We start from the raw sequence: 12,281 nt of genomic DNA on the forward strand, positions 1-12,281 counted from the left end.
ATCTCATGCAATTGTCAATCGCAAAGTTATTTCGATATTTCGGTTTACTACTGCAGAAAATCCTATTTCACAACAATAAGTCGAAGGAAATTCAGTCAGAAAGTTCAGTGCCATTATGATAGGCTTACCATATTCTGGAAATCAAAAAAGAGGACACTTTTTCTCAGAAATTTGCAACTTGCAAAACCGGAGTGAAATTCTCAAAAACCGGTTAAGTTTTCCCACTTTGTGATCGGTTGACTGAAAAAAAAAAGGGTCATCTATTTCGCTCAGAGCTCAAAATAACGTTTTTTACTCCGAAATACCCGTCGGAGCTTCGCTTCTGTGCTAATATGCGGCATATCACTCGCAATTTGCTCTAAATCTGCCCTAAATCTCAAAAAAGAGGACAAAAGGGCGTCCTCCGAGGACACTTTCAAAAAAGTCAAAAAAGAGGACAAATCCTCTTAAAAGAGGACGTATGGTAAGCCTACATTATGATGAAGATTGGTTATTCATTTTGAAGGCGAACCCAAAAGGTTCCAGTATCTTCCCATCGTTTCTTTGAAGGCATTTTGATGATGACAGACCTAATTTTTCGGGCTAGACTAGACCACACTACACTTTTCAATACTAACAACTATATTTGTGCGATATTGTTACTGCATTATAGGTGTAAAGCTGAACTTAGACGTCCCTTGTTGTCTTTCAATTTACCAGCATGCGTAACAATATATGATCCGCACTACTGCAAAATAAATTGGAATCACCTAGCAATATACTAAACTACAGTCGACCCTGTTATTCATAATCACTATTGGTTATGGTTACTATGTTGTCACAGCAGGCATGGTGTGTTAAGTGAAACTAAATATATAGCCTACAAGCTGGCAAAAATATATGTTAGCCTACATTAATATTTATGTTTGAAAATATTTCAGTGCAGCGTTATAAGTTAATAAGAAATGACAATTTGAATTACCCCCGAAAATCGATAAATTACCCCTTTGGGGGTAATTACCCCCAGGTTAAGAACCACTGAGCTAGCGTGACGGGAGTGTTTAACAGGGACAATGGGGAATAGGCAATCCAAAAGTATGCCAAATTCATTTTACATGAATTAAAATAAACCACTGCATTCATGGAAACATCGTCGGTGGGTATTTCGCGATGATCGCAACGAAAACGTGATTTGACAGATTTTGTCGAATGTTAGTTTGCAATGAGAACTCAGGCAGGGATACATAGAACTATTGTTCTACTATTTAATCATATGTCCTCCATTTTTCTTCACCGGCCCCCATACCACCCCTGAGCCCAGCCACCCATTCCCCCCCTGAGCGTGTCCGCCCCCCTCAACATCCAAATCGCCCCCTGGAGAGGGTGGCTGGAGACAATAAGGTTTCGAATCACAAACCTATTATCAGATCCACGGATTTTACTTCCAGCGGCCGAATTTGTTATCTTCGCCGGCAGAGAGTTGTAACCGTAACTATATAATGTCGTGACTCTTGGACCTGGTGTAAAAGGCCATAGTATCCGATCACCACGAAGTTCTGTTACGGCCCTGACTGTAACTATAAAGTATCGGCGAATCAGTAGCCTAATTGTTGTTTATTTACCCTGTCGCAAAATTAATTGTAACCCCTACTCACGTTCCTTACCTTCGTTTGTTCTTACGCTTATCTGGTTCTGTTGCTGTACTGCCTGTCAACCATCTCCATTCGTTCGGTTGTATGTTGCAGTTTTACGTGTCAGCTATCTTCATTCGTTTGCATGTTGCTGTTTTACGTGTCAGCTATCTTCATTCGCTTGCATGTTGCTGTTCTACGCGTCAGCTATCATCATCATTTGAATCCGGCGTGGACGTCTTATTTAACTCGTGGAATACCTGTATGAATTACTACCTTCAATTAGTGTACTTGTACGTGGATAACACATGAGATAGGCTTCTGTGCCTTTAACCGGCAGCATAGGATTCCGACTGCCGCGTAGAAAGAATAACACTCGTAGTGGAGATCGCGCGAAGACTTTTTAATAGATCGTCAACTCCACTATTTGCAGCATGTTTTATGTAAATTAAACGTCTGGTTTGGCATTCACGTTTCTGAGACTTGGAACAAACTTTGTCGCGAGTCGCGACCAAAATTTATACACTTCGAGATCTGTATTGAATCAAGACTCACGCGCCGAGGATCACCGTCTATTGTATCAGTCAGCCTCTTTCCGTTCACTGTGTAATTGTAATATATTGCCGGCTATCTGGTATATATTGCAATGTACTCTTATGGTTTCCTCTTAATTAGTTGAAATTCAATTAAAGCGGACTCTGAAGCTCCAGGCTTCGCCTCCTAATATGGTGTATTCATTATCGTACGGGTCCACGGCCAGAACAAAGAGTGTATTAAAGTTCTTTCGCGTCTAACTGCACCATTTCATCTCTACAGTAAGGCATACTACCTGTACTTCCTCCAGCACTGAGTACCACTGATATGTCCTGACGCGGAACTTTATTGTAATTACCAATTCGATGGCGAATAAGGAAGACAAAAGAACAGTAAAACAATAGATACAGTAGACCGTATTTTGCGAACATTCCACAAATCATCAAAAATATGACTAGTTCCCAAACGACAAACGGTGAATCGAAAAAGATAAAGTCGCGTATAGCGTAGATATATTTAAAAGTATAGATATGTGATTCATTCATGAGTCTCAAGCCGTTGCGAACGGGACACCAGGTAAGTGCAATTACACCACTAGTCTTTGAAAGCCAGATTATCACAAGCAGAAATGCGCAGTGATTGTACTAAGATCGGGAAGTTGGGTGGTCGGACGACGGCTTACATTGATTTGGCAAGATCGCAGTGAAACTACACGACCTTGCAGTTTAGAACATTCAGATTCGGAAGGACTATACTTGAAGTCTTTCGAAATTCGCTACTGCTACTTGTAATTGAATTGAAACTCATGGCATAACCTCTATTCGTTGTAAAGCACGAACAAGAAGTACTCTAACTCCTTTTGAACTGAAAACCAGGTTCTTTTCAGAACACACCCAAGAGAAGTTCGAAGTATTGTGACATTGATATGGCTGTGGGATTAACCACAACAAACCAGTAACAGTTGCGTTTGCTGGGACCAATCCGTATACGCCTGTAGTGCAATTTGTCTTTAAAAATGGAATGAACGACGCAAAGATGATAATAGCAGAAAGAAAATTAGAAATATTCACTTGATCTGCGAAAATTGTAGGGCGCGCGAGATTCGATATAATAGAGAATGAAGGTGTAATAAACAATAAACGCGTACTAGATTTAACCACGGCCGTAACATCATCAAATACCATCTCGGACACGGTTTGATTGCATACACGCAAAACGCTTAGTGCCCTCGTCATTTGGTATAGTATGGTTGAGAAGCGACGGAACAGTATTTTAAAATTTCCGAGACAAATATGATTCGGAGAGTAGAGAATATCGTTTACATCGCTCAAAACAATAAAACTAGCTGTGCTTGGTGTCAGCACAATCCAGTACGGAGAGCAACGAATATCTATGTTTGGAGCTTGATTCAGAAATCAGTTGAATTTTTAATTTAGACCAGTGGTTACCAAAAGAGGCGATACTGCACCCGAGCACATTTTAAGAGACGAAGGGGCGAAAAAACAAACAAAGGTCGCAATGGGGGGCGAAAATGTTCAAACATTCAGTCAATTTTATTTGATGAACTGTTTGTTTTTTTGCAGAGGTCAATTTATCATCGATATATGGTTATAGGAAAGTGACTCAATGCCCGAGTTGCATCTCAGCCCGTGAAATGTGAATAGGTTTGAATCAGGGAGGCTTGCCTTACATCCCACCAATTCAACTTGTTCATGAATTCTCTCAATTTCGTAGCTTGAACTATTAAAATGATAATAGAAGTTGGCAAAATTAGTAATTAATCATAAAAACTGTTCAAAACCGCACAACTACTCATGTAAAACAAGCGGATAAAACCTACTTGAATACTGTGGAAAAGTAGAAGTACTCCGTTACTGATGATCTCAAGCTTGTAGAGGGCATTAAAGATATGTCGAGCTTGATAAGGGGGTGATAGGCCGAAGAAGTTTGGCAACCACTGATCTAGACGATCACTTCGTGTCGCCGTGTTTATTCACTTCGAGCCTTTTGAGTTGATAGGTGAGGCTACAGAATGAGCCGCGGGCCACAACAACACTATTTGCGCCACCATTCAACGACCATATGAATGTTAGACAACTTTATCGATCCGAGGCTATAACGGCGCCGTAAAAGAGTTGCATGCAGCACTGAAGCTACGGAGTTAACTCGAGGCGGGCTTCTTTGAAGGTAACAACGCAAATAGACAGAAATATCGGAGTCAAAACGCAGATGGCGAACAAATCACGATATGGCACGTATTTTCGTTAAGCTCTCATAAGAAAGTTAAGTTAAAATCTGAATCAAGCATTATTCGAATGATTCGAGCAGTGAGGAATGATTTTTTTCGAGTACTGAAATTATATGCTCTGTATGTCACTAGCACTTACTTTATCAACAAGAATGATTGGGTTCGATACTATATTTTCCACTGTCGAAAACTAATGATCTTGATTAATCGACTCGCAGCATACGTAATGTGCATTACAAAGCTACGTCGTTCATGGAAATGACATATCTATGGACTCGCGATCTACCCACAGCATTGTCGCGCAACGAAATGAGTATATCGATAATGTACCAAATATATTATGATTAACATATACATTATTAAATAATTATACCATAATTTTTAATGTGATGTAAAACCGACATTATATTCTTTGTGGTCACATAAAAGTTACATATCTGAACTTTCGACGTCATTCATACGTCTGTGACAACATAGCGATTGATACTAGAATGCTCGACTCAAAGTCAAACACAAGAGTACCGGTATGAACAATGCAGAAAGTTCAAATACGTACCTCATTCGAGACCACAGAGAAAATATCCCTGGCTCTACATCGCCTTGAAATAATCCTGTATTATTTCGGCTGCACCTACTTCGTTGCACTTGACAACGTTGTGGTTGATCACGACCGCAGAAATATCCTTTCTGGTAATGTGCATAGTGTTGTAGTACGTTCCGTATACTGCGATAGTATTTCAAGGCTTGAAAACAGTATAGAGACCATACTTCTCGTTGACCAATTCCTTGTAGGGAGGAGCATATAAAATCAGTTCTCTAATAAAAAACGTCTCTCTCAAATCATTACAATACACACTCTATTCGGATTAGAGCATTCGAATCGTAGAGCCCAGTCGCAAAGATTTCCAACTAAAAATCGCCGAACACGCAACAAAGCACATGCCAACGGGTGACACAAATCTATTGACTCATCTGAAACATTAGTGGTCGCATTCAAAGTTTTTATCTGCTGGTTTCAACACAAAAGTCAATTATTTCAGCCGCTTTAGATACACAAACTGATTGACAGTAACCAGTAACGCCAACCGGTCTGCATGCCTCATAAAATTTCGTGAGACGGTTCTACAGAACCGACTAGATCCGACCACTGAAATCAATCAGTGCGCGAGGAACTACAAAATAACATTAAAAATTTCGGAACAGACGCGGTGAGGGAAGGAAATTTTTGGCACACTCAAAGAGAGAGCATTGAAAATGCGAACTGTCCAAGTCCCGGGATCCTGGGAAGCACCTTGGGCCGCAGTGGGGCCATCTCTTTCAATCCGGGTGGGCTTTCTGATGCATTTTACCCTGCCGTTCCTTCTTCATGATTTCCAACGCGCGTGTCTTGCCGGCGTCGATGTGCGTGTATTCGACGAGATCTTTGTCTACGTTTCTGCGAAACGATAAAGCAAGGCTGCGAATTTTGCTGAGCGATACGTTTTCGTTCAAACCCCTAGCTCAGGGATGTCATATATAAGACCTGTGAGGCTATTATGAGCAAACGAAAAAAAGCTTGCGGTATCCAGTACTCTCACGCAAAGGCGGTCAAACAAGTCAGCTTTGCTACTCAAGTAGAAACATAAGTAATACCAGTCAATAATATACTAATATTGGAATCAAACCGAATATTTTCGGCTGCTGATATATAGTTTTTCGAATTCTCTAATAGTTGCTGACGAATACGCCTGTAAGCTAAAAATATTTACGATTGTATAACGAAGTTCTGTATCAACAGTGTCTTTGGAAGTAATACTGTAAGTAGCACAGAGCAAATCGTTGTGCCTAGTGGCAGTGTCGGGATGACTCGAGTCACCTTTTTGTGTGCCTTGACTCAACTCGAGACACTTTTCAAAATTGACTTGACTTGACTCGGCGCTTCAGAAATGTGGATCGACTCGCGCGACTCGGAGCAAAATTTACGAGTTAATTTCAATTCATCAAGTGTAAAAGGTGTCGATAAAATCATCCTCATCAAGTGTAAAAGGTGTCGATAAAATCATCCTATCTTGTGTATGTTTGGATTGCTACCGATACGTCGATGTCCTTTGTGAGAGCAACAACATTCAATGATTGTATGTTTCGCTGATCCGCCATTGTTACATCACAAATAAATTGACCGCAAACGAAATGATCACACCTTACGTTGTCGTCGTAGCTGTATATTAATCTAATAGCAACGTATATCTGTTTCTTAGACGGCTCAGTGCCTTACATTGCGCAGTGGTCTCCTTTACCAACCCTCTTGCGAATATAGTTTATGCGTTTATATTCTCAGGGACGTGTAGATGGTAGTGTTAGTGTATTGTATGTTGTACCGCATCAATTTGTTTTCTCGAGGCTTCGTATTCCATCCTCTATTTAGACTGATGACAACAACAGACTGTAGCATGTAGCTATACAGTTGGTCACATATTTTATTATCAGCTCTATGTGTGTGTGAGCGATACGACGCCTTTTTGCTTTTATGTTTATGATTTATGTTCGGTGTTTCATTCCAGATAAATGGCAAGTTGATCTGTCTTTCACATAGCTAGCAAAATGTTATGACTTTGCATCGTCAGTCCTACCTCGAAAATTCAATTCGACTTGAATTGCGACTTGACTTGACTGGAGCCACCTTTGAGAATAGATTGACTTGACTCGAGTCAAAATGTGCAATGACTCAAAGTACTTGTGACTCGAGGCAGTGACTTGATCCCAACACTACCTAGCGGTGAATGTAGTGTGAAGGATGAATGAAGTCGAATTATTATTGTGACCTCACGTATCAATGTCGCGTATCGATTTACCTTTCCTGTGTCGGATCGGAGATGTGGATTTGCCCGGGCCTTGTCGGAGTTGCGATTTCGATGTACTTGATGTCTCTTTCATCACTCTCTATTGCTGACGGTGGTGGTACGACAGCAGACGGCTTCAATCAACAACGGGCAATGTAAAGACACGATAAGCGAATGCTTACGAACTGTTTCTGTTAGCTACAACAGATGTCACTTGTATTACAAGGGTATACACACAAACTGAACTGGAATTTTGCCACAGTACAGAGCAGCATATTTTGCGGCCCATGGAAGGGGCTGATATATTAGCTTATTGATAAAATAAAGTTTGCTGCACTCAGGGCTAGATACCAGATTTAACCCTCCATTTTCATTGCAATCTGAGACCTAGTGGATACGGATGTGGTTCATTTGACATGGAATTACCCATAGCTATCATCCTAGTTTTGATCTAGTTTGGACAAACCGTGTAGCTACAATTCTAAGGGCAGAGATAATAAAGTGGGATTAGCAATACGTCGAGTTCCTCAAGATTTATCAACCCAGGATTAAGGAAACCGGTTGATCGCAGTGCATAAAGTTTGTTTTAATCTCACGATTCAACAAACCAGAACAAACTATGGATAACTAGTTATCTATAAAAACTGCGTACACTGTGTGCCATTTTTACGCGCAGATATCTTCGATGATGACCGTGCAGATTGTCTCCTTGGTAATGGCTTCACTAAACAATCAAAAAATTATGTACCAACCATTGCAGGGCGCTATCAATATTCTATAATCCGTTTCTTAGCTCTGCCGTACTAATTGGACACGACTTTCATTTAGCAATGATGATAATTCTACCTATTACAGCCAGTATCGTTATCAGCAGCCTGCTGTTTCATTCAACAAATTGACAACATGCAGACAGTAATCGAGTAATCATCTCGCGTAACCTTTCCCGACTTTATGCGTCGCGATTAGCGGTATCCAATCACACGATTAGCATTCTTTTGGATCAGCCAACTTTTTGATCTCTGCCTAAAATGCATCCCGACTAGCAGTTTTTAATCACATGATTAGCATTCTCCAGGATCAGCTAACTTTATTATCTCCGCCCTAATTCTAATCTCATTTGGCAGAACCGAAAATTTTCCAGTTCTTCAACTGAGCTTTGAACACCTCTGGCCAAACAGCGATTTCTCGACTGCATATCATCTGCGGAAATCGACTCACCGTCGGCATTTTCCTGACGTGCGCATGCCCCAGACTGTCCCCTGGCTTCGGCGGCCTCCGTGGCGGTATCAAGCTGTCCTCCGAGGGCCGAGGCGGGTACTTCATGCTCAAGGGTTTCGGGGGCCGCTCGGGCGCCACCGAAATCTTATCGGGCGACCTCATTGACGACGAGTGTCCAGGAGACCTTGACACGTGCCCCAGGGCCGGCGACACCAAAGGAGAAGGCGGCAGATTTCCGCACACCCCCGTCCTAGGTGATCGCTGTGGCAGCAGCCACTGAGACACGGACCCACTGCTTTGGCATGGCGAAGGTGACCCCATGTTTGTAAACGATTTCTCGCTGGGCTGCGGGGACGGAAAAACCGCAGTGTGGGGAGGGGAAAGCCCCTCGTCGCTGGTATAGCTGTCCCGGAAGCTATTGTGTCGAAACTCGTGCCCGCTGTGCGAAGACCCGCCGTCTGAACCTAAGCTTTTACGGCCGGGTTTCAAGTCTCGGTGGACCGGTGGCGGGGTTCCGTTGCTGGCATCGCAGGTTATCGCGGGTCCAGACAGTCCTAGACCGGGCGGCGGCCCATTAGATGGCGTGCCAGACATTGCGGTGTAGAGCCCCGTGTCATCGATTGGCGCTGCTAATAAAGAAGGTCCTGTTAGCTTCATGTGAAGGTAATTTTTTCGGGTCCAGAGTCCTGAGGCGGTCAGTGTTTTCACGAATTTAGCCATATTACTTTTCCACGCCATATACAAATCCACACTCTTATCATATAATTAGTTATATAGCCAAGGGGTCAATTGAATTATTAGGAAAAAGGTACTGGTATCGATCTAGGCCGATGCTTTCACCCATTTTTGGTGAGAGGATGCAATCATACAAAGATATTTTACACATATATTTGATGCCAACTGCAGGATATGGCAACTCTCATAAACATTTCATTTACTATCAACTGTAGGTCCAATGCACTATTCAGCATATGAAGTGTAACTTGAAACTCCTATACGCTCGATAAGTTGGATCAAGATGAAGATCTTAGAGTTAGCAGGCCTCATAATGAAGATTTTGAATTTGAAGATGATTCAGAACGTAGAGTAGTCCATCAACACAAGTTAAATGATCTGACATAGGCTTTGGGCCTTGGAAGAGAAATATTCGGAACTTTTAGCATCCTTGCGAATTGAGAAAAGATTGCTTGCCAAGAGAGAGAAGATATCTCAATTTCGATCATGAGAAAAGGCGTTTTCATCGTAGGGCTACTTTCGGTAGCTTTGTGTATTGCTGTGATACAGGCATTGGCATGAGACTGTTGCCACGGGTTGCTGAAGGATCCCTGTTTACAACTCAAGTGAATGGCAAATGTCTATTGGTAGCTCAAAAGGATCCTAAAGTGTGGCATTCACCAAAATGGCAGTATCTTAGGTCCAGTAACTAATACAAAAACATTGAGAAAAATACAGAAACCTTGCAATATCACAAGCACGATTGGATCATGTGTCATCTTCCAAATATTGTGAATTCTTAGTGGTCAGACAATAAGGATGTACATGTAGCCCCGATACACATGTGCCACTGCACTATCATATGTTTGTGTCGGACTGAAGACATTCAAAACAGCTAAAATATCTAAATAATTTTCCGAAAAACCTTGGCATAGTCAGAGATGGGCAAGCAGAAAGTATCCCCCAATATCTGAATATGATTGGGGTAAAATACCGGAGTAGATTGAAGCTTACATGTGTTAGCTTACTATCGCTCGAGTATCAAACGAGACAACCCACAGAATTATGAGTTATTCGCGCAAATCTGAACCCTGAAACTCGCACTTTATTTGTCCGGCAGAAGTAATATCAGTTCATATCAACCAAATAAAGCAGTGCAAATGTTTATTTGGAGTCTATTGATTTACTTTCGACTGCTTATGATCTTCGAAACGTTGTATACAATAAACACAAAATATTAAAATTAGTACTTTTACGTGGGTTATGAGACAATGAGGTGGGTGCCTAACTCAAAAACTTGACGTGCCTAGAAAAAATCTGAAGTCATTTTTGAATTTAGCGCACAAAAGTTAGCCGAAATCAATTGTCTGATCAAAGTCAACAAAAATGGTGTTTAACAGTGTTAGATTAAAGATAATTTGCTATTTTCAGACTGTAGGCTATTTATTTTACTGCAAACAGTGACAACGTTGTGGCTTGATCACGAATTCACATATATGCTATTTCCACAAACGTGCGTGACTTTGCACTAGATGTTTCGTATGGTGCAACACCGCCAATGATGTTTCAGACTTGACAAATAGAAAATCTACACTTTTCCCTAATTAGATACGAATCAGAATTACAGCTCGAGAGAGAGAGAGTAGAATTATAGCTACATAGATATTTCCAAACCAGAATAAACTAAGAATCATTGAATTCGTGGAAACTCGGGCATTGCATCAAGCTCCATCAATTTCAAATCCTAGTCCATTCTTACGAGCATGAGAATAGCAAATGTCTGTACAGCAAGCTTGGCTTGTTTCACAATATACTGGTACAGCATTTACAAGAAAACCAGAAATTATATCCGCAATGGAAAATATTCTAGAAACTGCAATGCTAGTTGATAAATCAACTAGATCATTAGAATTAAAACTCGATTCAGATAAGAGTACTCAAAGTACTCGAGTCAATTTTATCTAATGGCACTACTTGCAAGATTTTTAGAAGACTTATATGCATACTCAACAAAATGGGCCATTCCAAACCGTTTATCATAAAATAAAGTTCATCCTGTTTAGATTTGGCTCATCTATGCATGTACAAAATATTAAGGGAAATTCAAACTGTTATGGTGATAACATCGGAACAGATTGGTCTTCACTTTTTCGCGTAAAACCAGGCCGAGAGGTACAATACAATACACCACAGAGATACAAACCATTGTCATTTATGTATCCAGCCATCTTTTCATAATCGTCCACATTGTCAATATCTGCAACGAGAGACACGGTTACTTAACCTGACAAGCCACCGACTAGCAATTTGCTTTTTCCTAATCAAGTCGAGTCACCAACGAGTCAAGTCCGAGTTCAAGTCACTGTTTTTGCTGTTCCGTTCAAGTCTTGTCCAACCAACTCGTTCGCATCTCCTCTAGGGTCATATCGAATGCCGGGCATTCATATTATACTAATCTTCCTCACTCTTAAACAGTTTCTGGCGCTATTTTCCAGGGTTGTAACCAGGTCACAAGGCTCCGAGTCACAAGCCAATCTCGCTTTTATAGTTTCGACTCGAGTCAAGTCGAGTCATTTTCAATTCACCATCGAGTCAAGTCCGAGTCCAAGTCAACGAGAAGAGGGTCGAGTCCGAGTCAAGGTATTATGACTCGAGTCCGAGTCCAAGTCAATGCGTTGACTGCTCAGTTTCCAGTTAAAGTTTTGTTAAACCCACTTTTTATAATTCTGTTTGGTGATATCGAATGGATCGCATTTATGATATACTAATTTCCTTAATTTTAGCAGTTTCTGGTCACATTTTTAAGTACCAGTACCAATAGACATAATCCCAATACTGTGGTTTTGGTTACTTTACTATTCTTCGAAATTACAATGAAATGTCGGTCTTGGCCGTCTGAGTCTCGAGTCATATGACTTGGTTCAAGTCATGCGCAACGACTCGAGTCCAAGTCGAGTCAATACACAACCCTGGTTCGTACCTGCTATAGCTTCCATGGTGTCGACATGAAGAGACGAACACGGAGACGGTTCTGCTTTTGTACTTTGCAAGAGCAATGGTTTCGCAGAATTTGGAGTTTCGTGAGCTGCAGTGTCGGTCTCGGAACCAACACGCGTCGAAGACACCGGACTTGGACTG

The 12,281-nt window shown here is 41.3% G+C and overlaps 2 protein-coding genes across 5 annotated transcripts in view; one reads left to right on the plus strand and one right to left on the minus strand.

Annotated features, from left to right (window-relative positions):
* Positions 1-12,281, plus strand: part of LOC145442933 (uncharacterized) — a 356,044-nt gene that overhangs the window by 69,020 nt on the left and 274,743 nt on the right. The gene's annotated exons all lie outside the window — the stretch shown is intronic.
* Positions 2,473-12,281, minus strand: part of LOC145442795 (uncharacterized) — a 31,487-nt gene continuing 21,678 nt past the window's right edge. The window contains exons 12-16 of one of the 2 annotated variants that reach the window (XM_080320804.1): positions 12,124-12,278; positions 11,347-11,400; positions 8,430-9,055; positions 7,224-7,345; positions 2,473-5,827 (exon numbers count right to left, since the gene is read on the minus strand). In XM_080320804.1, the coding sequence (XP_080176930.1) occupies positions 5,710-5,827; positions 7,224-7,345; positions 8,430-9,055; positions 11,347-11,400; positions 12,124-12,278 (1,075 nt within the window). In that variant the 3' untranslated portion in view covers positions 2,473-5,709. Of the gene's footprint in view, positions 5,828-7,223; positions 7,346-8,429; positions 9,059-11,346; positions 11,401-12,123; positions 12,279-12,281 lie in introns of both variants that reach the window. The other variant, XM_080320803.1, reaches the window with a different exon arrangement.

Source organism: Botryllus schlosseri, chromosome 7, assembly GCF_051294905.1.
Source record: "Botryllus schlosseri isolate E-star chromosome 7, Bs_hap1, whole genome shotgun sequence".
NCBI lineage: Eukaryota > Metazoa > Chordata > Ascidiacea > Stolidobranchia > Styelidae > Botryllus > Botryllus schlosseri.